Raw genomic sequence first — 25,327 nt, forward strand, 5'->3', positions numbered from 1 at the left:
ACACGTGAAACACCATCGGCCGTGGCCGGTTGTGAAGCGCAATCGATCTGTGTCGATTTTATGTGCGCTGTGCTTGTGTGTAGAGATGAGCAATGGTTAGTGGGCATTCTTACACGTGAAACACCATCGGCCGTGGCCGGTTGTGAAGCGCAATCGATCTGTGTCGATTCTATGTGCGCTGTGCTTGTGTGTAGAGATGAGCACTGGTTAGTGGGCATTCTTACGACACATGAAACACCATCGGCCGTGGCCGGGACACCAGACAATACACTTTATTGGGGGTTTATCTGTGTAGCCGTGGGAACGACTTTTGTGTGCAGGCAAACGGGCGACGGAGCCGGTTTGTTGGCTGCAGAAAACACTGGAACAGTCACATTTCCTGGAACTGGACGAGCGAATAACTTTGATGGGGGTCCGGCAACCGCGGGACTCGTACACCGTCGTTTTCCCAGTTGTGCTAGGACGATTTCGGAGGCTCAGGTTTCAACTCAATCCTGGGCCGCGGGCCGTGTCTGGCGGGGCGGCGGCCAGACGAGAAAAACGTCAGAAAGCGTTAACCACGGGTGCCTCTCAGCAACGGTGAGAGACCATGTTACGCAGCGCTGACGCGGCTAGGCGGCGGCGAAAGCGCGGCGAAGCAGGTTTGACGTCTGACGGCAAGCTTTAGAGGGGAGGGCCGACTTAGCACGCCGTCCAGCGGAGGGCAGACATAAGTGGGCTGCTATCGCCTCTTCTGAGCAGCATGCGCGTTCCCGCTTTGGCGGGAAACGGAAATCCTCTTCCTCCTTCATGGCCCCCCTCGTCAGCGGCGTCGATGGAAGCGGTGGCATACAGCGGCCGCTTTACGTCGGGAACAGAGGCTGACGAGGTCGATGAAGCAGGCGGGCGAACCGGCGAGCTTTGTCGGCTGGGGGAAGTGTCCGGGGCCCGCTGGGCACGGCGCTTTTTACGGCGCTACACCGCGGCGGGCGGGGGAGCAGTCTCAGTGAAGAAGGCAAGGCAAGTCCTCAGAGTCACCATTGGCATCTGCACGAGCCGTATGAAGGCATCTTTAAAAAGACGCTTTGCTCTTTTTAGAGAAACAGTGTGTATCGCAGCGGCGACACACACTGTAGATTATAAAGGATATAGGCGCCGGAAAGCGCAGCAGGAAGGCACGGAAGGCGGCGTGGCCAGCAGCTTCAGTGGCTCGTCCCGCTGAGATGCTTGCAGTCAAACGGCGGCTTCTTATCCGGCTCCAGCGATGCGTGTGCTTCGCTTGAAGGATGAAAAATCAGATAATAGCTGCCTATGAGCGATATTTATAGGTCTAGACCACGCCCTTTTAGGCGGGAAGCTACGAAAAGGGCGCGAAGCGACGCAAAGGGCGCGAAATGCCCCCATTGGATCTGGCGTCGCGTCAGGCCTCGCTTTAATAGGCTGCTGCAGTTGCCGCAGAGCAGCCAATAGGCGCGCAAGCTGTTTCGCCTATGCCTGTATGCTGCTGCAACGCGCTTTACATTATTTCAAAATTAAGGATAATTTTTGGCTTCAATATCTCGCAGAAAAGGATTTTCCCCTAGCGTAAGATACTTCTTACGCAGTACGAGAGACCTCTCGTAAGAGAACTCTCGTGCACATTTAGTAACTTAACTGAAGCAGATTGTCATTGTGCAGCTGCACATTGTTAAATTCCTTATTTTAAGGTAATTTAAATACTTAATTAAGTCAGTAAAGATTAAACTAATTTTTGACACTCTGCGTCTTTCACTTTATTCTCTGTAAATGTAAGACTAACTTGTTTAAAATTAGTAAAAAACAATTTAATAAAATAGGTTTTAAAAATAAATGTTAATATGTAAACTACATATGCATAAAGCTTTTTAAACATTTTTACTATTATTGTTACCATTACACTGTTTCTCATCAACCTGAGAAAAAAAAAAAAGCTACAATCTAGCCATTGGTCTAAAAGACTGACAATATTATTCATACAACCACTGCTCCTTCAGGAAATAAAGCCTTTATTTGTAACTAGTATTTATTACAGCAATAAGATTCAAGAAAAAGCAAATCAAGTGTCATACAGTAAAGACATTCTTAGCCAGAGACCCCAGCTTCACGCACAGAAACCATAATCGTGGGAGCAAACTAATGCACCCTCACTCACATTCATTTACTTCACATTAACTCCTATATACAGTCCTTTTTAGTCTCTGTAAGCTACACCTTTGACTTTCAAGAGGTCAGACAAAAAGAACATAGAAAAATGAAAAGAACAATCAAACTTGCTTAAACACAGAGTGGTGTGTTCACAGCAAGTTCAAACCACCAATATTTATTTACACTCATATCAGGTCTTGTTTCAATACAAGAAAATACCAAGTCACCCCATCTGGGTGCAGTTTGGTTTACCAAACACACTTATTATTTGCTTTGTCAATTACTATCAATCATGCCTGCGAAATTCATCAAACAATGCAGAGATCATTGTGCTAAAAAGCAGAACATGATTGATGAAAGCCAAAGTCCCCATGCTTGTTGTAAACTATTGCAGTCACTAGGTGGCGATGTAGCTGTAGATAAGACTAAACAGCACTTGAATCTAGCTCTTAAACTAAACCAAACCCAAAACTACTAAACCGCATGCAGAGTTTTAGAAAGAATAAAATACATTCATTGAAATATATACACCTTAATAAAATCAAATCTGCAAAGTAGATAAATTTGCAAATGGTGGTTGATTGACCTGTATTATTCATTATGTTGACTCCCTACCAAAGCTGCTTTAATGTAAAACTAAGAGAGCAGAACATGATGTAGTAAACAGAGTACAAATCTGTCAGATAACATGTAAAACTATACCGACTAGCTCTAACTTATAAAAGCATAGTTTTTCTTTAAAATGGAGAACACCACTTGCAGAGGAAAAACTGAAACTGTATGTGAGAAGATAACGACACTCCAGCATTGTGTTCTCACACTCTTGGTTGTTCACTGCTCTTCTGACAGCGAGCACTCAGACATCGAGCGTTCCCTCCTCTCACGTGTGGCCACGTAGTTCAGCAGGTCAATGGCCGTCACTACCCCAAACACCATCTGCCTCATCTTGGGGGATCCATTGTTCATGTCTGTAACACAGGGACTGCAATTCAGACTGCGGACATCATCCACTGCAATGATAGCACAGCCTGCATTTATTGTACTTCATCTGAATAGGGTCCAGGGTTATCATTAACTAACTAACTAACTCACACACTCTCACACACACTCTCACACACACTCTCACACACACTCTCACACACACTCTCACACACACTCTCACACACACTCTCACACACACTCTCACACACACTCTCACACACACTCTCTCACACACTCTCTCACACACTCTCTCACACACACACACACACACACACACACACACACACACACACACACACACACACACACACACACACACACACACACACACACACACACACACACACACACACACACACACACACACACACACACACACACACACACACACACACACACACACACACACACACACACACACACACACACACACACACACACACACACACACAATAAATAAACCAAAAGGAAAAAAAAAAACAAAGCAAGTTTATGATTACAACAAGAACAAACATCTGCAAATAGGATCAGAGAAATTCAAACAGAAAAGTTATTTTCAAGCCCCACTGACACATTTAGGGGTTCAAGTGCATAGCGCTGAAACTCTATTGTAATTGTTAGAATGGCCAAGTATCAGCAATCTCCACGTAAAACTGACTGGGCAGGCCACACCAGACTCAAGTGTCTTATGTTGTTGGAATACTTTGCTCAAGCCGTACATGCCTCAGATTTGATTGAGAGCTGAAATTTCTGGGTATTTCGGATTTTTTTGAAAACCTACTTTTGCAAACTAGTCCTAATTATCGCTTGATCTAAACCAAACCACTGCAGAAAGATTCTCTTGAGAGTGAATATCAATTATCAAAAAAGTTTCCACTCCCACTCACAAAGGGGCACCAAAACGATCTAAAGGGGCGGGGCCACTTTTAGTAAAATGCCTATAACTCTTGAACAGAATGAGATATCTTCACCAAACTCAGAACACTTATGTAAGAGCTCTATCTGAGGTCACATCAGGACAAAAATCATGGAGCTTGGCCACTTAGTGGTGTTATGAGAGAAAAAAGGGTATACAGTGCCTTGCAAAAGTATTCATACCCCTTCATTTTATTCACATTTTGTTTTGTTGCAGTATTATGTTAAACTGCTTTAAATTAGCTTTCCCTACATCAATTTACATTCCATACACTATAATAATGACAAAGCACAAACCACATTTGCAAATTTTACAAATTTATTAAAAATAAAACACTGAAATAAGTACATTGCATAAGTATTCATACCCATAACTCAGTACATAGTTGAAGCACCTTTACAGCCTCAAGTCTTTTGGGGTATGCTGTGACAAGCTTTGCACATCTGCATTTGGCAATTATCTGCCATTCTTTGCCTCACCTTTTCACCTTGGTTTTTGCTCTGATATGCATTTTCAGCTGTTAGACCTTTTCTGAGAGGTGTGTGCCTTTCTAAATCATACTCATTCAAATGAGTTTGCCACAGTTTAACTCCACTCGAAGTGTAGTAACATCTAGAAGCAATATGAATGCTCCTGAGCTTAATTTCGAGGGTAAAAGGGTATGAATACTTATGCAACGGGATCTTTTCAGTTTTTCATTTTTAATAAATTTGCAAGTTGTTACAAACCTGTTTTTTGCTTTGTCATTATGGTGTATGAGATGTAGATTGATGTGGGAAAAAAAAAAAAAAAAAAAAAAAGGAATTTAAAGCAGTTTGACAATGCTGCAACAAAGCAAAATGTGAATAAAATGAAGGGGTATGAATACTTTTGCAAGGCACTGTACCTATACAACCATTTGTTCTACCAACATGGAGAAAAAAAAAAAAAAAAATCGATGTGCACGGTCTTGGTCCCCTTGGGGACATTAGTGTATCTCAAAAAAAAAAAAAAAAAAACATGGCCACCATTGGCCAATGAAGTTTGAGCACTCATTAGACAAGCTTAACGGAGGCAGATCAGAACGAAACTTGGTGGGCCTGTTCAGCTCCAAAGGTTTGTAAGAAAATTGAAAGAAAATTCAAGGCGGCAGGGCTTCAAACGATCATGAAAATGCAGTAATCGAGATGAAACTATTATTGCGCCCCATTCCGCCCCCTTACCAGTGGTGCACTTTTGCTCCTCCACAAAGCCTAATTTCATGCAAATCAGCAAAATCATGTGAGGTGACTTTCATAAAACGGGACGTGCTTGATTTATTAATGTTTCTTTGATGTTGTGTCTTTAATAGCGCGTAAGAACTTGCGCTGTTCTGTGTATGCGCTCAGAGACGGAGTAGAACACAGACACGTAAAGTTATCTTTTAGCTCAAGGTGCGAGCCTAAACGGGCAAATACATGCAAAAACATTTTAAAAATTAGGCGCTTGGTGATTCATGTAAACCCTTGCCAGAATGAAAATACGTGTGTAACAGTTTATTTGATCCGCGTGGCGCTTAAAGCGGCAACAAAAATTTCTTCTGCCGTCTCTGTGCTTAATATTAACAAAATGTAAGAATACAAAGAGAAAAATCACTCACTGCTCTTGAATGAAGGACTTGTGTAGTTTTAATAAGAAACAAAGCATGTTTACAGTAAAGATGCTGTTTTATTTTACATTCAAATAATTACATTAAATTCCTGTAGTATTGTTAGACTACTTTAGACTTGCATAAAAGTATTCAGCATGCATATATATATATATATATATATATATATATATATATATACACACACACACACATCTTTTTTTCTGTTGTATTCCTATCTTTAAATTAATCACTAATATAAAGTTTTGGACCCAGTCATAATAGTGTTAAATAAACGTGATTACAATATTGACCAAAATAATCATGATTGATTTTGGTCGTCATAAACTTGCTAAATAGTGTATTTTTTCATGTGCTTAGATGTCTTGAAATCACTTGAACCCGGTAATCACTGCTTGCAGCTATATCTGTTCTTGTTTTTCTTTGTTTTTCTCACATCCAATTAAATGTGTCTTTAGATAATTGTATTGAAAAACTACAATATTGAGGAAGATATTCATTCAAAGCATGCAACATTTAATGGCATGACTTTATGAATTTACTTTCTGCTCTGATTTAAGACCTTTTAAAGGCCTTTAATTGTGGAAGGGTGAATTAAGACCTTTTTAAGACTTGCACAAACCCTGTTTTTATTTCCATTTTAAGTTTAACTAAAATAAGCTATATTGAAACTGAAAAGTACATGCACATTAAATAAAAAAAAGCCAAAAGAGAAAATACCAAGATAAAACTAGATTTATCACTGTTGAAGTCTAAATAATTTATGGCATCTAAAAATACTTTATGAAAGCTGCTCTGCTTGTGTAATGTTTGTTAATAGATTTGAAATAGCAGAGTTCACAGTGGTGCCATTCTGGCACTTGGCTGAGTTTGCCACAGCAGCTTCTTTTGGCTCTCGGCGAAGGCGGTCGCATCTTTTCCCTCTCCCTCCCCTGTCTCTCCTCGCTGGCTTCTCTTGTCTCGTAGTTCTGTCTCTGAGACTCTCGCTGCCCTGCTCTCGAAACAAAAGGAATTATGGATTTGATCAACTGGTCTCTAAATGCAATTGACACAATCGACGAGAAGTCTGGGTTCGGGGGAACCCAACTGTCCTGCAGGAACGTTTGCAGCTGGATACGTGATGGACGGGTGGGAGAAGTGGCGTGTCATGTGCCTGGCTGCTCTGTCCCTGGAGGATATTGAAGATATCTATTTATTCGGAACTTTGATAACAGGGTTTCTGCTGATGGGCTTAGGTGGGGCCCTGTTGTATCGACGATTGATGAAAGCGATCAGCGTGGCTCAAAATCCCCCTAAGCTGGCTGGCTTGATTGAAACGGTGGGCAGAGCTGTTAGTACTCAGACTGTGGTTATAGACTGTGAATTGGGAAACATCAGGGAGAAACTTGCAGCTGTGCAAAAAATTCTGGACAAATCCGGTGACCAGTGATGGACATTAGATACCTGCGAAATTGGCAGATATTGACCAAAATTTGGAAAACAGATCCTTTCTTTCTGCTTCCCCCAGCTTCTTCCAGGCGGCCTTGGCCAAGGCCGTTGCTGGAGACAAACAACCTCCCCCGGAGAACAAGATAACGAGACGCTCTGATTCCCTTACTCCCGTCCCAAGGACACCTGCTGAAGACTGGGTTCCAGACTTCACAGGCTTACACACACACACACACACACACACACAGATTCTTGCCTACATTGGACTATTTACACACCCCCTGTCCCCCCTCCCCTGTTGCAATGTTATGTCTATGTGTTGTTTATGTGCTTGTGCTGGGGCTTTTTTTTCCCCCTGATCTCACACTGCCCTACTTGAAGGACAGTATGGGAGGGGCTTTTTTTCACGCCTCCTCCTTTTCTTTTCTTGTTTTCTTTTTTTTCCTATGGTACCTCTCGACTGACCTGTCTCCCCCCGAAATTGTGATGTCTGTGTATGGTCAAAGGGGTCCAATTTCACCGCATGTAACAGTGTATGTGACAAATAAATTTCATCTCATCATCAGATGTAGAGTTCTGAAAAGGTTCACAAAGTAGGTGATTTCTTTGCCACAAAGAACAAAGAAAGGGAGCAGTGATCCGGGGTTCAGGAAAACACGTGTCTTATATCAGAAATCAGAGCTGTATTGCATAAAGCTCTGTGAATAAGACTGTTGTTCTGGAATAGTGCTGCATTTTGTGTGGAAATTATGTACATTATGCACAGTACTTGTTAATTGAGTCATGCAAAGTAGATGCTTATTTCAGAATACATTTTATTCCTTAAACAATGGTTTCGTTTTAGGAACCTTTCATACTTGAAGTGTCGATCCAATGCATTACTAAACGTAACCTGTATTTTTTGTAGTCTGGGTCAAATTTTGTTTGAGGGTGTGTTGACGTGTCTAATTTGACAGCTTCTGCCAAGTGAATAAAGTTCAAAAGATCGGTGATGTGTCGACTTTATGAAATTAACAAGAATTTACATATTCATATATGTAGGATTATGCATTATTAACTGTATTATGAATATGTCTTGTGAATTATTATATTTATATCATTATTAATCTTTTTAGAATATGTATTCAATGCTCTAACAGTTTTGCCCTGACTGACCTTTTGAGACATGACATGAGACTGTATGCCCCATGTTATTTTCGTACATTTTATCATATCTATCATGACCTCAGACACAGACCGATTCTTGGAACAAGAAGTACTTCTTAGTAAATGTGCCTTTTTAAAGTTTGGGTTGGTGGACAAATATGCAAATTAATAACACTTTAGATCACGAGCTGAGACATGAGTATTGCGTTCTTAATCAAAATATAGAAATATTAACACATATTAATAATCATCTTGAAATATTAGAAGTTTGGTTGTGTCTTATTGATTAAGCTACTCAATATAGTGCTGAAAGCTTTATTCATCCTTCGAAGTATATGTTTCATCTGTATTTTTCATCATCTATGTATGTGTGATGTCCGAAGCACAGTTCCGCAAAGCGGTTATTCTTGGTACTTAATGAAGACAGTCTAGATGGACAATTAGATTAACATTAACACGTCTCAATGTCTCAAGATATAAATTAAACTAAAAAGGAGAAATGAAACTGCACGTCCACTCAACCGAGTTTATAATTACTAATCACGAGTTTATTCACGAGATGCTGACTTTGACCTTCAACTTTGACTTCCTGAGTTGTCTGGTTTTAGGGTATAAAAAGTCTTGCAATTTTATTCTGGACAGATCGGAGACTTTAGACTTCTCAACCTCCTTTACTCCGATCTCAACTTTCTTCTGGGTGCACCTGAAACAGTCTAATTTTCTATTAGACTTATTTTTCTCAGATTTGATATTAGTATTTGACTAAATTTGACTTTATTAATTGCAATTTGGCTTTTATGGAATTCTCAACTTTTAAGACAGTAAATATTATTATTGCAATATTTCTTATAATTTTTGCATTTGTATATCTTCTTAAAGAAGTATACTACTATTGAACAGATTTGAATTGGCTTATTAATATAACATTGAAACTAATGTTTACTCCTGATTAATGGATTTATGGACTCTTAATTGTGTTAATCTTTCATTTATGACTATTGTTTGGATTGTGTTCTACATTGCCCTTCTGAAATATATGAATTTTATCTGAAGAATATTGAATAAATTGTATAATCATTTTTAACCCCACCCGTCTGACTTCGAATCAATCATTTTACGCATCAATCGGCATTTATTTAAAATAGACCTCTTTTAACATGTAACATTTTAACTGCTTTTACTGTTACTTGATCAATTTAATACACCCTTGCTAAATAAAAAGTAGTAATATAATTAAATAAAATACTATTTTTACTAACCCTGGACTTTTGAATCATAGTGTATATGACTAAAAATAAGAAAATGGAGAGAAGCAGATAACCTGACTTACATTGAATCTGTTCATGCACAACAAGGGCGAAATGGTCCGTCTCAAGGATACGCGAGAGCTTGCCCAGGTTATCAGTTAGGCGCACCTACAAGCAGAGAAACAAGTTGACTATTGAGCGATCACATTACCTGTCAGTACAGCTCATTAAGTAGCACTGTGTGTACTGATAATTTCTTTGACAAGTACAATTAACATTTTGTTCAGCTATTACTTGCTTCTTCAACCAAGCCTCAGAAATCTAAACAGCAAGAGTCTTTGTTATAGACCACAACACTACGCTTAAGGATTTACAGTTATATTTGAACATGTCTTGTGAATATTTTTTGTTGTGTGTACAGTATGACAGAAAGGGGTGTGTCTGTGTGTGTTTGCATGCCCACCTGTTTAAACTGTTTGTAGAGAACTGTGCTTATGGGATCAGATGGCCTGGCCTTCCCAGCCAAAACGGATGAGAGCATGTTTCCCAACGTGACCATGCCCAGAATCTGCCTACAGGGAGAAAACCAGACACCAGACTGAGCCACACCTTACTCTACTTACATCTGTTTTATCAATTAGTATTTTTAGGTTAATGACATTACAGGGGTTTTTTTTCTTCTAAAGATCTATCAAGTCTCAATCTTGGTCCTAGAAAGCCCCAGCACTGTGCATTTTGTTCACTTTGTACTTAAAGTGTAAGGAACAAAATGACTGCAATCTTTTTTTAAAATCCTTTTTAAGAGAGCTTACTTGCAAAATCCTGCAGATTCCAAAAATTAAGTACTTAGATTACTCAGGACAAAAATTAACTACCCGTAATTAGAACAAATTGCATTTGAAAATGTTTTATTGATTATACAAAATAGCAATAAATGTATAATTTATTGATTGACCCCAATTCCTCTTTTTCATCTTTTAACTCTTCCATTCTAGAACAGCCTACTGCATATAATTTTCCAGTTTTGTGGATATTCATGCAAAGACCAGTCATTATTCAGGTGGCTACACAGTATTTGACCACTGGATTTACAAAAATCATCAGGTTTAAGAAGTGTTTTAACATTGCATCAAATACTAATGAACACATACATTTTTAAGGGAATTATCTCTCAGTAGGTTATATTAACAATGTTTTACTAGGGCTTTAAAAGGCTTTTGTCTTTCAAAACACATTAAAATGCACAAATTCATTATTTGTGACCCTGGACCTCAAAACCAGTCTTATATAGCACAGTACATTTATAGCAATATCCAAAAAAATACATTGTATGTGTCTAAATTAAGTGTAATTTTTCTTTTATGTCAAAAAAACATTAGGATATTAAGTAAAGACCATGTTCCATGAAGATATTCTGTAAATATCAAAACTTATTTTTTGATTAGTAATATGCATTGCTAAGAACTTCATTTAGACCACTTTAAAGGCAATTTTCTCAATATTTTGATTCTTTTTGCACCCTCAGATTGTCAAATATTGTCCTATCCTAACAAACCATACATCAATGGAAAGTTCATTTATTCAGCTTTCAGACGATGTATAGATCTTAATTAAAAAAAAAAAAAAAAAAAAAATCTACCTTTATGACTGGTTTTGTGGTCCAGGGTCACATTTCTTATTTACGCAGTGTTATGCAGGTATTCTCAAACGTTTGTCTCATCTGAATCTCTTTCACCTTATAATCAGGCTTGTGCACAATTCAGAATTGGCCGCCATTCAATTCATGAGTTGGAACTTGAATTGAATTGACTCCGCCCCACAGGAAGTTGAATTTGAATTGGAGTTGGAATGACAGGAAGTGGAATTAAATTCATGGCAATTCAAAGACATTCCACACAGTCATACAACAGAAAGAATGTGTTGAATCTCACATACAATTACATTAATTTTGTAATTTAACAGCATAATTTCATTACACATAACTAGTCACTCCTCAACCCTGCATAAATTGTTCCAACATAGAGATAATGATCAAAATCTTGAAATAAATTACTCCCTCAATGTTTGATTAGTTTTGTTCAAAATGTTATTTTCATTTCAAAGTAATCAAATAACACAATGTAATCTGTACAAGTAGTTCAAACTAATATCATTTATAGAATATGTAACGGAATCATATCTGACATATATTGTAAAGCTTCATTGCTAAACACTTCACTTATGTATATGAATTTCTTTGAATTTGTATTGAATTGCAATTCTGCTTCCTTCAATTCAAATTCGAATTGTAATTCTAGATCCGGTTTTTGACATCAATTCAAATTCAAGAATTGAATTGGAATTTAAGAGTCATTCTCAATTCAATTCTGAATTGTGCACAAGCCTGCTTATAATTAACTTGAACCCCCAAGATATTTATTAAAATAAATATCTTAATTAGAAAATTTGCATGTTCATGGTTCTGTGATGTTGATTAATGATCACAAGACATGCAAGTAAACAAATAAAATATATTTTTTTTATTAAGTGTTTTATTTAGATTAATTAATGAACAAATTTAAATATAAATTTGACATTATGGTTTATTAGCTTTTCATTAAACTTGCGAAACCCCTTGCAGCTCCTTCACAAACCACTGATGAAATTGTAATGTTCAATGCACTTCATGTTATCAATTACAACGAATGGAGTATATTTTCCTACTCTTTGTATTTTTTTTTACCAATATGGTACAAGATTATCCTATTTAAATCAATGTGATAAATGAGTTGGATTCAAAAGCAGCCTGATTATATTACCTAAAATGTGTAATCTAATAGATTACGTATTTAACTAGAAATTTGTCTCATGTAATTTGAAAACATCTATCCAACTCTGCTTATTAATGTAATCCATAATGTTTCAACCAGGGCTTAAAAACGGAAAAAAAATCCATTCGGTTCACTCCGAGCAGAATCGATATTATAACGTTTCTGTTTTTGCGTTCCTCATTAAACAATACGTTCCGAGAACGGTTTTCTAGAAAAAATACCGGTTAATAACGTTATTTTATTGCACAGCACGATAGATAGATAGATAGATAGATAGATAGATAGATAGATAGATAGATAGATAGATAGATAGATAGTGTGTGCCTTTTAATAACATGTTTGGCATTATGTTTACAAATGATTAAACCAAATTCCGTGTTCGTGTCATTTGAACTTCTCGTCTTTAAAACCGAAAGTAAACGAGTTCACAACCAGGGTTTGAAAATTAGCGCGGTCCGAAGTAAGGTGTTAAAAAAATTGTGCTATATTAACACCCTCAAATGCACTACATATAGCCTAGCGTCAGAAGATTTTTTTTTATGAAAAGTACAATGTTGCCAGATATTGCTACGAAAAACAAGCAATTACAAAAAGAGAGAAAAGGATATCCGAAATAAGTTCAAAGCTTGTGTTTTTTAAACAAGATTAATATATCAGTAACACTAACGTTCAACTTTCCACTTTATAAACGTCCCAAAGTGTCACACTAAATTGGAAAAATACACGTATAATAGGTGGATCTGGCAACAAACGGAGGCTGCACACGCGCTCTCACTCAACGCGCTCTCAAGCCCCGTTCACTGCGCTAGCTTCTCGCATCAACGTGAATTAAAGGTTTAAACGGCTTAATAATCATTCAGAGAGCTTGGCATTTTATTTTTGAATATACAAAAATGACCAAGGGCCGGACCTCGGTGACCTCATAGCTGGCTACGGCCGTGCCTGGAAACGCGTTACAAATGAGCTAATAATTTTTTTTTAAACAATTTTCTTGTTTGATAATACTATAGCGAAATAAGCCCCTTCAAGACCATCCGCTTCACATTCTGACCACACGGCTTTAATCTGCGATAAAAACCTGTTGACTTAATTATTCCTTACCTAATATGCATAGCATATTATAGGCTATTTTCACTCAAACAAAAGAGAACTAAAAACAATAGACAATTTTAACTACAAGTTTTAATTAGGCTACAATAACTTAAACCTAAACATACCTTTGCACATGAAACAGCCAGGTGTTTGGTAACCTTAAGCTCGTCGCATCAGAAAGGGCTCTGCTTATGACGTCTGCTTCGCGGGCATTTCACGGTGTATGCGTCACCGTCGCATTTGCGCACACAATTTGAATTCATGTTTTTGGTCTGCCAAATTGATATAATAAAGAGAACGATAAAATACCGTTATTAACCGGTTAATTTGGAATTTCTGTTTCTGTTTCTGTTCAGAACGATTAAAATTGATTTTGTTTTCGTTTTTGTTCCTGTTCCTGTTTAATGTCATTTGTTTTCGTTTTTCGTTTTCGTTCCTTAAACCGGTTCAGAGCCCTGGTTTCAACTGAACATATTCTTATCTAGCACTAAATACACTGTAACTGTGACACTGCATTGATTTAAGTGATTAGCACTTATATGCAATCTCCTTGACAAAATCTTAAGAGGCTTGACAAAAGTCAAGTTCTAGATGAACTGGTTTCTGGATGAATGACCTACCCGGCCTCGTCCACCACAGGGGCTTGGTCAAAACCCTTCTCTTTCAGGATCTGAATGGTCTTCTTAATAGACACTAAAGGCAGCACAGTCAGAGGGGCGGAGAGCCTGAGCTCCTGTAGAGTCAGATTCCACCACCTACAGAGAGACGGGTGAAGGGGGAGGAGGGTAAGAACACACAGGAGTCATTTGAGAGAATGAACATGTCTCCACATTTAGAAGCTGAACTGTAACTGTAATGCAGACTACTCACTGCATAAGAGAGTGTCTATATTTGCACAGGATATCGGGATGTAAATAACAAGTGTGCTTTCAAAGAAAACATGCATATGTGGGTATGTGTTTACGCTCACCATGACCTGTTGACAACAAGATCCTCCTGGCTCAGGAAGCCCTTTTCACACATCCACTTGTCGCTAAGAAATTTAGACCTGGGGGTCAGGAAAACAAAGCATTTAGGGCAAGTCTAAGGACATCCTAACAAAGCCTACTGCATGCTAATTTTAATATAATTTGAAATGGTATGCAAGGAAACATTTTTGAAACAGTTTTAAAAGCATGCTACACTGCCACATGACCTCACTATGTTAAATGTATACCAAGGACAGTGCACATACCTAATTATGTGAGTAATTACCTAAAAGTAGTGCATTTTTATATATATATATATATATTTTTTTTTTATACTTTTGCAGTTAATTTCTTTTGACCATTATATTTGTTTTCTAGTTTTTAGTACATTCATCATGCAATTCCGAACATACCGGCAGTGTAGTTGAAAGTCTAAAACATCACAAGTAGTATTGTTGTTGCTTAATCTACCAGGCAACACAAAATAAGCATTAACGCCACAGCTAAGCACACTAGAATGCTGGAAACGCAAAAACCTACATGTAGTTGCGGATTGAGTCGGGGAGGATCACCACACAGCGCTGGCCTTCCTTCAGCTCTTTGGCTACATGCACTGCTGCAGCCATGGCTGTGCCTGAACTACCACCTACAAACAGTGACGGAAAACAGAGTTCAGATACATGCTTAATTTCACACATATGAAATGAGAAATGTATTACAAGTCACATACCGCATAGAAGGCCCTCCTCTCTGATGAGCATACGAGACATGGCAAAGGACTCTTCATCATTGGACTTGTACCAACTATCCACCACCTGAAGCACAGTAAATGTGGTTAAAATGTAATGAATATTGTGTTGTATTTGCTGGAATAAAGCCTGACACCTTAAATAAAATCTTAAGAGAAACTGGTTACACAGAATCATGATTAAATAGTGTGCAGACAGCAAAAAAAAAAAAAAGTAAACATTTACAAGTTGAGTTTAGCGATTACAGCTGATAACACAACACAAATAAACAGAACACAAAGTAAACATTTATAACCATCCACCAACAACAGATTCAAGTGCTAAAGTAACAAAAATGACTATTAAAAAAAAAAAAAATACTGAAACTGTAATAGTCCATCAATGATACTAAAATATCACAACATACCTAAAACATTTTCTCTCTCACTGTGGTTCTTTTTAGTTTCAGTAAAAAAAAAAAAAAGGGGGGGGGGGGGGGAACATCTATGCACTTCAACAAGCATTCTCTCTAGGTAGCCTATTTTAACTATGATAATAGACCAGATGGCAACTATTGCAAGGACATGGTATTTTCAGGAGGAAAAGCTTAGGATGGGTCATTTCGAAGAGTCAATTGCAATTAGTAGACAACATCAAACAGTCATTTCAGCTGCATCAAAGCCTATTGTGAAAATGTAAACTTACAGATCTGTCCAGAACAGTGGGGATGAAGTCATATCCGATGCCCTCAACCTCATATTGAGTCTTATCAGTCTTATTCAGCTCCTCCGGCTCAGCAAGGATAGAGCCCTCAGGATCCACTCCAACTATCTGATACAGGAACAATGAAGTAAACACTTGTAACACGCCGTGTAAAAATGTTACTAAAAATAAATGCATCATCTCCACAACATTCTTTTTTTTTTAATTCAGAATGCATACTGACTTCTGAAAACAAGTTTGACTAGAAAACAAGTTTGAGTTTATTGACCAGTGTATCAAAATTATATAATGATTTGAGCATCACCTTGATATTAGGGCATTTCTCCTTCAGTTTGCGAGCGATGCCAGTAATGGTGCCACCAGTGCCAGCTCCGGCCACCAGCATGTCTATTTTACCTACAGAGGATAGGAACGAATAAATTAATAAAACCAACATTATTCATAAGCAGTTTTTCTTAACATTTCGGTTGATATTCAAATGCCTGTTCAGCCTGTTTTATTTAAAGGAACCGTATGTAAGAAATTTATGTCAGTTAATCATAAAATGGCCCTGACATGTCACTAGACATTAAGAAATCATGTTCATTTCAAATACTTATATCACTGACAACAGTGGTCCGGCCAGGATATTGTCATTTAAAAGTGAGAGTTGCAGCCCTCAACTGATGTTATTGTTGTCATTTTGTGTTTTGGTCTGAGGCGCCACCCTACAGCTATCTACCAATCACGAAGTCAGTAGAGTTTTGTGAGACGGGTTGCCAGCTCTGTCTGCTCTAGTTACAGCTACGAATGGTGTCGGATAAAACATGTATAACGTTACAAACCTAAAAGACCTCGTTATGAATCCGAAATACGTTGTGACAAAGTCCGAAATAAAACAAGGATTGGTATAGGAGATGCCTTTGAAAGATGGAGACGGCTGAAAACGGAGAAGAATTTGAAGATTGACGCCAACGTTGCTGATTTTCTCCTGGACAAGTAAGATTCATCTATGTTTGGCTAACTTTGCTTCCGTACACAGTGGATTTTCCACGGTCGGCAGTGCTAAATGCGTTCATAAAAAGCTTTATATCGCACCACTAGCAGGGTATGAAAACAATCTATGTTCCGACTGAACTGTGGTATTACAGTACATCTTTGCGAAATATTTGGCTAATCGCCAACTGTAAATTTTTGCGATACATAATTACTTCGCAAAACATCTCTTGTGAAGCATAAACATAATTAACAGAAGAAAAACAAATTACTGTGTAGGACTCGTCACTTGAAGCTCCTTGTTGCAGCCTACTCCTGTAGCTTAGCTGGCAACCTCGAGTCAGGGGGGAGCGGGAGGGGATACACCGTTCTACAGTATTTTGAAAGTGATTGCAGTACCAGTTTTGGCCACAATCCTACATACGGTTCCTTTAAGATTGTCAACTAAATCTGAATAATTTTAGGATTTATTGTGGCCCCCTGGTTAAGAACCACTATTCAAATGATGAGCGTTTTCATAAAAAGGAATGTTCAGTTTTGACAAAGCCACAAAGTCTGTTGTGCACAAGTTTCTAATTTACCGTCACACTGCTCCAGAATCTCCTCTGCAGTGGTGTCATAGTGGGCCAGGGGGTTGCTGGGATTGCGGTACTGGTCTAGAATGTGAGCATTAGGAATCTCATTCTTCAAACGCCAAGCCACCCCAACATGAGACTCAGGAGAGTCAAACCGGGCTGAAGTAGGTGTGCGAACAATCTCAGCACCGAGAGCGCGGAGCACATCCACCTGGGAGCATGTGAGGACACAGACCACATGACTATGAAAACACACATTCACACGCACCACAAATATTGACACAAGAACTGCTGAGAAATCAGGTGGGGTTTACACCCACGTCATATTTATCTACATAATCTGACCTTTTCCATGCTCATCTTCTCAGGCATGACAATGATGCAGCGATAACCTTTGACTGCTGCTGCCAGGGCAAGACCAATCCCTGAAAACACACATGACAGTCACACAGTCTGTACCACTTTCTGAGATCAGCAATACACTTCATTTATTAGTAACTGTTAGAGATGTTAAATAGCATTTAGCTGACTGTATCCGCACAGTCATTGATTGACATTGGTGCAAGACTAGTTGGCACATGAGAGCTGGTTCTCCAGCATTCCAGTGCACGAATTAAACTAACTGGAGCAGAGGCCATTTCTTAACACAACAGTTATTTAAAATAAATAAATAAATAAAGATGATGATGATGATGATGATGATGATGATATTCACTGCTTGCTTTCAAGACAAATACTAAAATGAGAATGCAAACACACCTGTGTTTCCTGATGTGGGCTCAATAATGGTGTCTCCAGGTTTAAGGATGCCATCTTTTTCAGCATCCTCTACCATACGCAGACTGATTCGGTCCTTCACACTGCCACCGGCATTGAAGAACTCACATTTAGCCACTAGACAGCCAGAAAGACAAAAAGGGGGGGGAAAAAAAGAAAGGAGAATGGACAAACACCTTAGTAAACCACCTTTTCCATTTGCTCATGTTGTCAATTACAAATCAGCAACTTGTTTCTTAGATTATAAACAAATATTACTGTACAGTTCTTCCTTTTACACTAGAAATGTCTGGGGCAAGAGCAGTTTTGGAATCCATAGAAGCATTTTACTTTACAATTAGACCCCCAACTCTATAATGGCACAGCTACACATGCAAATACGTGAATTGTGCACCCTACTCAGATGAAATTAGTCAGCTAATTCCACATCTATAATGACAAAGCTGGTCGGCTGAACTGGCCGAAGACTAATCTTGTTCACATGAAATCGCTAGATGTACTGAATCCCCATTTCAAAGCTCATTAAAGCATTTTGACTCAAAAGGCTGACTTCCACACAATAACACTTTTAGACAATGCTTGTTAAAAGAAAGAGGGGCTTAACTAAAGTCCTGCTACACTTTTGACCCATGCGGCTAAACTCGCTCACCTCTCACACACAAAAAAAAGAAAGAACGACTGCAGCCATTTTGTGAGCCTGGTTTTGTTGAAGTTTTGGTTTTGGTCTGAGTACACCCAGACAGAATGATTTTTTTTTTTTAACCTACTGCAACACCCAATGCACTCCTCTCTACAGAAATTGCTGAGGGGCATTTTAATTTTACCTGATAATGAGAGAAGTGTACTTTACAGCAGTTGAAGTACAATTAGGGTTTATAATTGTTTATAATGGAACGCCGTTTTAAAGAGATTAGGGAGGTATTCTAGAAGCAGGTTAAGCAACTTCACAGGTAAATTTACCCCAGTCTTTGTTTCCAAAAACCTTCATGGTATTTAAGTAGTTATATCTTATAACTTAATCTGCTCAGGAGCAAGATATGATCAGAAAGTATGTTCAAGGGTTAGTTTGGTTTAGCAAAAGTGGAAGCAAAATGCATTAAGACTGTAAATCACAGTTAAAACAAAAGTAGTATTCATACAAGACATGACTTTTGCATCGTTTTTTTTTTTTTTGTTCCAATATGCAGTCTGGAGAAATCAATGCTAGTTGCTGAAAGTCAGCCAGTCTGCAGATTTTGGGTATTTAGAGTTGACTTTTTTTTTTTTTACAGAAAATGGTATAGTGCATGAGCAAAGTGCAGCTTCAGACTTAGGTAAACATAAGTAAACTTCATATTTTAGTAAACATATTGCTTTCAGTTGTCACAAATCTTGTAGCAATGTGGCACATGTTTCTGTTGAGTTTGTGGTTTAGAAAGTCTAAAAGTGTGATATCCTCAGTCAATTAGTTTAACATGCCCAGTTTTTCTCTGTAACCATTTACAAAGTCAGCAGGTTTTATGAATACTGTGAATTTGGACATACTACCCTTTGCACAAACCCAAGGAGGAAAGTTTGAGTGGCCAAAGACTCTCCAAGGATCATAGTTGGAGATGTGTTGAAATATTGGGTTAAAAAAAAAATCCTTTGTAAGGTTGAAAATTATGAAAGATTTCTGCTTTCCTGCCCCAAACATATTTTTAGAAACAAAAGGGCCATTTGGCATACCTGAAGACACGGAGGAGCTGATAGTGATCAAGTCCTGTGGGCCAAAATATGTATATATCGGGGATTTGCCAATTGTCACACCTTTACAGTGGGTGAAGCTGTAATTTGCTGATTGGTCAGTTTGAATGTCTCACATTTGGGTTTTAGTCACATGGTCAAGGAAAGGATAAAAGAAGATTGTAACTGTTGCTCTGCCTTTTTTCCCCCTTGCTCTCGCTTTCTTTACTGGGGCTCTTTTCTTGGGGCTCTGCTCTCTTTGTCTCCTCTACCCCTCCCCCTCTCTTTCTCTCTCTCTCTCAGGTAGCATTTTATATACTTTGGGTACAATTAACGGTCTATTTTTACCATCCTTCATCTATTTTGTAACCAATTTAAGTGTAACCATAACGAAACATTGTTATAAACCATTTTAATGATAAATGATGTGCTAAGCAGTCTTGATTCAACATTAACATTGAAGTGCTACCTATTGCAATACAATATAGTCACTCAATAGCAACGCTCTCCCACATATTTAGCTATTCGAACTGCACTTATTTCCGTCATTGGTATAAGTGGCAGTGGGTGGTAATAGACTAGAAATGTACAGATTTATACCATCGTACTGATAACATTTCTTTATCAAAATGAAGTTTCTGCCATGACCATCCCAAATCCCCTGATCTGAACCCCATCAAAAATGAGTGGGGTGTACCGAAGAGAAAAAAGAAGTACCAACAAGGAGCTCTGTCTCTGATCTCTTGTCAGGTGTTCTCCAAACTTATCAGGCATTACAGGAGAAAAATCAGCTGTTGTGTTTGCAAAAAGAGGTTGTGATAAACATTGAATAAAAGAGCACCATTAAAAGTGTCAAAACATTACTTCCTTAATAGGGTTGGGAATCGAAAATCGATTCCGATTCTGGAATCAGATAGTTGTTATAAAATAAAAAAAATCGATTCCTGGGTACATTTTTTCATCTGGCAATCTGCCAGGACTTTCTGTGTGGGCAATCTGCCAGGACCTTACGTGGTATTGTAAACATCAGTCTACAAGATGGATCGCGGGAAGCGCTCAAAAGTGTGGCTACACTTTGTAAAAACCGAAGACAATGCTACCGCTGCACGCAAACTTCATCTTAGAGACCTGCATGGAACGTATTTTTTAGTCCCGTACCCGCCCGCTCCAGCAGAAATATGTTATTTCGTCCCAATCCCCCGCGGGAAGACAGGCATCTACTTCATTTCTTGGCTGCATGAAACAGACCCTCAAGCTAATGTAAAGGTAAAGGCGACCAGAGTACTAGTAATAAACTCGCGTGTGCCTAAGGTATACATTCTTGTATGTCGGAGTTGTACACTAGGCACGCATAAGTCCGCTGTTGATTCACAAACTATTCATGATTTCGGGGCTCTGATCCATAGTATTTTTGCATGAAATTTCTAAATATTTGCATAGTTGTGGGTCAGTGGTGTTTATGCACGTATGAGCACCAGCATAAACAGATTTAGAATATATTTACTTTATTTTTCATTTGTATGTTTCTTTTATAATAAGTACAAACAGTAGATATTCAGTCAGTCCAGTTCAAAAGGACAGGTTTAGTGAGTGGTATTTTGGCATCTCCCTGTTGAATGTTAGGCAGGTTCACTTACTTAAGAAAAAGTACTCTGAAGTTGTGAAGAATGTCTGAATTAAAGAATTCAGGAGCTTTAAATCTGTATATGTGTATATACACATTAAGTTAAAAAGTTAGAACTGAGCAGAGGGTTTTCTTTTAAAATCAAAAGCATAGCTTTAATTTAAAGTTTGTTTGAATTTGTTTGAGTTTTTTAAAACATGCAGTAAAAAATAAAGGCAAAACAAATGTTTTGGTTAATAATACATGTTTAAAAATAAACCCCTTTAGAGGAAATGTCAGGCATAGGGGGGCCTTGCAAAATTTACTCGAGAAGGAGGGGGTGGGGAGGGTCCCGATGTAAAAAAGCTTGAGAACCCCGTAATAATCTAATATGTTGCAAGCAAGTTGTCACGAGCAACATGTCTAGCATCTGCAGTTGGTTCAACACATCGAAATAAAAGAAAATAATTTTTGTTTGTTATTTGAGCTACCCTATTCCATAATGGCATTTACTTCCCATTTTTAAAATTTCTTATACTTCAATGAAAGGTTAAAATTGTGACTTTTTAAATAAAAGATCTAAAGTATTAATGACCCCAATTTATTTTCAGGGTTTTTTTTTTCCCCCAGATTTAATCAAGGGTACCAACCATTTTGTCCTCGTCTGTAGTAGGGAAAAAGACATACAATGAAGTGCGTCTCAGTACAGTCAGTCTGGGAACGCTCAATCCTTCACGTCCTCACACAACTAAGGAGGAAACCTAACACCCGCATTCCTTATTCCAGAGCACAACCCCCTACACTTCCCAACCCAGACACACGTGCCGACACATGCACTTTAAAGGCTGTCCTTAGATGATCATGTGATTTGTGTGTACTCGTAAGACACGGCACACACAAAAAAATAAATCAATCAACAGTGCTGCATGAAACCAGGTGTGAAGACACATCCTCCGCACCCACATGGTACAGATACTCACAAAGCTCACACTTGAGGTCAAAAGTTTTAGGAATCTTGTTCATGCGGACTAGCGGGGTCTCTCCAATCTTGCTTAAAATGTTGGGGAGGATATTGGGAGTCTTTGTTCTGTGAGAGAAGGGAGCACAATAAGTGGTTACACACACATATGCAGGACCACAAACACACATTAAAGTAACGTCAACCATCAACAAACCACAACGGAACTAACTGAACTGAATCACTGTGACTCTGCAGATTGTGGAATTGCTTTTTGCATATGGTTTAGGTGTGGTAATACGTGGTTACATTTTGAAAAGAGAAATTCTTTCTGACAAAACACTGTTGCTAAACAGGAGTTACTTGCACGGTCATGAGACTATGAATGAAAAAAACTAAACAAAACAAAAAACTGACATTTTAACACCGGGAGAATAGATTTAAATAATACAAAGTTAGAGATAATTGATTAATCTCTACCAATTTAAGCAAAAAGTTGTGAAAGACAGGAATTGAACTTGCATAGCTTCTGTCATGCTTTTAAATCAACGTTAAAAGCAACCCTACATCCATGACGCACCTTTCTGGAAACACCCTCTTAACCGACAAATTAATTTTGAGGAAAGTGTGCAACACATTTATTGTGTCATTACCTTACCGTTGAAAGTGGTTGTGCGGCGACTCTGTATTTGGGTCATCAAGCTTCCAGGTGCATCTGCTGGGCAAATCTGGTCGAATCCATTTCCTCTCCATGTTGGCTTCTGATCCGTTCTCAATGTGGTTACCATTTGTTTCATTCACATGGTCTGTGCTATTCACAATTAACTTCTGTCCAGCCTTTCCGTTCAAAACGTCATCAGATTTCAGTTTTGCCTCTCCATTTGCAGCTTTTGTGAGGAATTTGTCAGCATGTGGGCAGATGGGACCAGTCCCAACTGACTCTGAACTAGATGGAACTGATGGCATGGCTTACCTGTGAAAGGAAACATTAAGTGTCATTAACCAGGCTTTTCTCTGTATATCCAATCACCCAGTGAACTGTTAGAAATGTTACTATGAAACATTACACAACCCCTCCATTATAAATGTGGTTGTATCGCTCAAGATGTTTATTCCGATTTTCACTCTATTGTGAATAAATAGGTTTCTAATGCCATCCAAGTGCTTATGAAACACTGACAGATCACAACATGCCTGGAGAATCCAAAATGCAATATAAACACCACGAAAAGTCTTAAACGCCTAAAGAATCATATTTCTTTGCGTAAATAAAGTTAAAGTTGTCAACCACTACATCTTAATGTATAACAGAAAGAAAACAACACTGAGAACGTGTGCAGAAAAACTCACATCTTGATAATATCTATTAGATTAGACCTATAAAGCTTTCAATCTCAAAGACTGTCAAACATGAAAATAAAACAAGCAACTTCAACTTCATTCTGGTGAAAGCATAAATAAGCAAAATTTGAGCTGTAAGAAAATAAAATAAGCAAACAAACTTAATCGAAACCTGAAAGGAGGAGATCCACTAGAATCCAGCTGAAATGGTAAATGTTATTCCTGTGGAAAACTGACGATCACTTTACTTTACTTTAAGTTTGAATAAAAGCTGGGGATGTTTTAGGTCTCTCTCAGAACAGAACAGTTGTGCTTGTTCATAATTATACCTCACGCGCCTGCAAATATGCCAGGAAGTGACTGTTATGCAACGAACAGTACACTGAAACACAACACCAACAAAGCCTCTCAGCCAAAAGTGCACTTTCGGATCAAGCTTTTTTTTTTTTTTTTAAGAGGAATAAACAATTCCAAGCATTCAGCTTCATTTCTCTGGCACCTGGGATGTTTTGATTATAAACTTTACCACTAACTACATGTTAAATATGAAGACAAAAAGTTCCTAGATTGGTAAAACACTTTTTGTGCTCTCAACAGACAGCATTATTACTAACATAGTTGCAGCAGGAAAAAAGCATTAAGCAAAACGAGACGAAGTGGAATAAGAAACTTCTGCTTTTCACACAAAACCTTCAGAGAAAAGGAGTGTCTTTCCAGACAACTGAGATGATGCAAATTCTGTACAGAGGGATTCACTCTTTCAAAATCTGTTTAGTCACGATACTGTACACAACAACACTGGAAAATTCTTCTCAAGTTGTCACATTGTGGAAAATGTATGACTAAACAAACACATATTGTGAAAAAGGGCTGGTTAGAGGCTGGCTCCAGAAATCTCTGCGACTTAAGATCAAAAACATTTTTTATTTAATTCATTTTTAGTTTAGAATTTATTCACATTTACATACGACGTTTATAATACCAGGCATATCAGAAAAAGCAAGAACAGTTTGATGGGCTTTAATAATGGTCATCTAGCTTTAATAATAGAGAACTGATAATGGTTAATAAATGATAATAATGACTCAAAATGATTCTCCACAGCATGTGTATGTAGGTATGGACTGTAAAACACGGAAAAGCGTCATATAAACGAAAGAACATAAGTAAGGTAAGATGACGCAATCGCGTGGCTATCGCCTTGTGCTCGCGCTGATCGTGATGCTGTGACGCAGGGGTCGATTTCATCATACTCACGCCGCATTCCCATCACTTAGGATAGATGTATGAAATATAATAAAATGTAACGGTATGTATCAAACACTATATTTCGCCTGAGAGTTTGTCAGTTTGAGATGTGTTCCTCATGTACAAACATCAGTGTATATAGTGTAGCAGATTGATGCTCTTACCGTGTCTTTGTTATCATTAATAAAGGGTTTTCTTGAGGGTTTTGCGATTGAAATACCAACGGACAGTTATTACTCACCTGACTATCAGATATAGAGGAACTCGCGAGCTGGTGAGGTCCGATTACACAGATGACCTATCCCTATGTGAAAAGAAGTCGGCTTGCCAGCTTCTCA

General features: G+C 38.3%; 1 protein-coding gene across 2 annotated transcripts; it reads right to left on the reverse strand.

The window, feature by feature from the left end:
- Positions 1-1,986: 1,986 nt before the first annotated feature.
- On the reverse strand, positions 1,987-25,327 carry LOC141340581 (cystathionine beta-synthase-like protein). 2 transcript variants are annotated; one of them, XM_073845617.1, is made up of 15 exons: positions 25,231-25,327; positions 23,059-23,373; positions 22,423-22,529; positions 18,118-18,252; positions 17,704-17,783; positions 17,365-17,569; positions 16,113-16,204; positions 15,791-15,916; positions 15,088-15,172; positions 14,898-15,003; positions 14,360-14,437; positions 14,010-14,144; positions 9,951-10,059; positions 9,571-9,655; positions 1,987-3,110 (listed from the first exon to the last, which is right to left on the reverse strand). In XM_073845617.1, exons 2-15 carry the CDS (start codon positions 23,364-23,366, stop codon positions 2,974-2,976), a joined length of 1,788 nt encoding a protein of 595 aa, XP_073701718.1. In that variant the 5' UTR covers positions 23,367-23,373; positions 25,231-25,327; the 3' UTR covers positions 1,987-2,973. The 2 variants fall into 2 exon arrangements, with proteins under 2 accessions (XP_073701718.1, XP_073701717.1); XM_073845616.1 differs by lacking the exon at positions 25,231-25,327 and adding an exon at positions 23,914-24,073.

Source organism: Garra rufa, chromosome 8, assembly GCF_049309525.1.
Source record: "Garra rufa chromosome 8, GarRuf1.0, whole genome shotgun sequence".
Taxonomy (NCBI): Eukaryota; Metazoa; Chordata; class Actinopteri; order Cypriniformes; family Cyprinidae; genus Garra; species Garra rufa.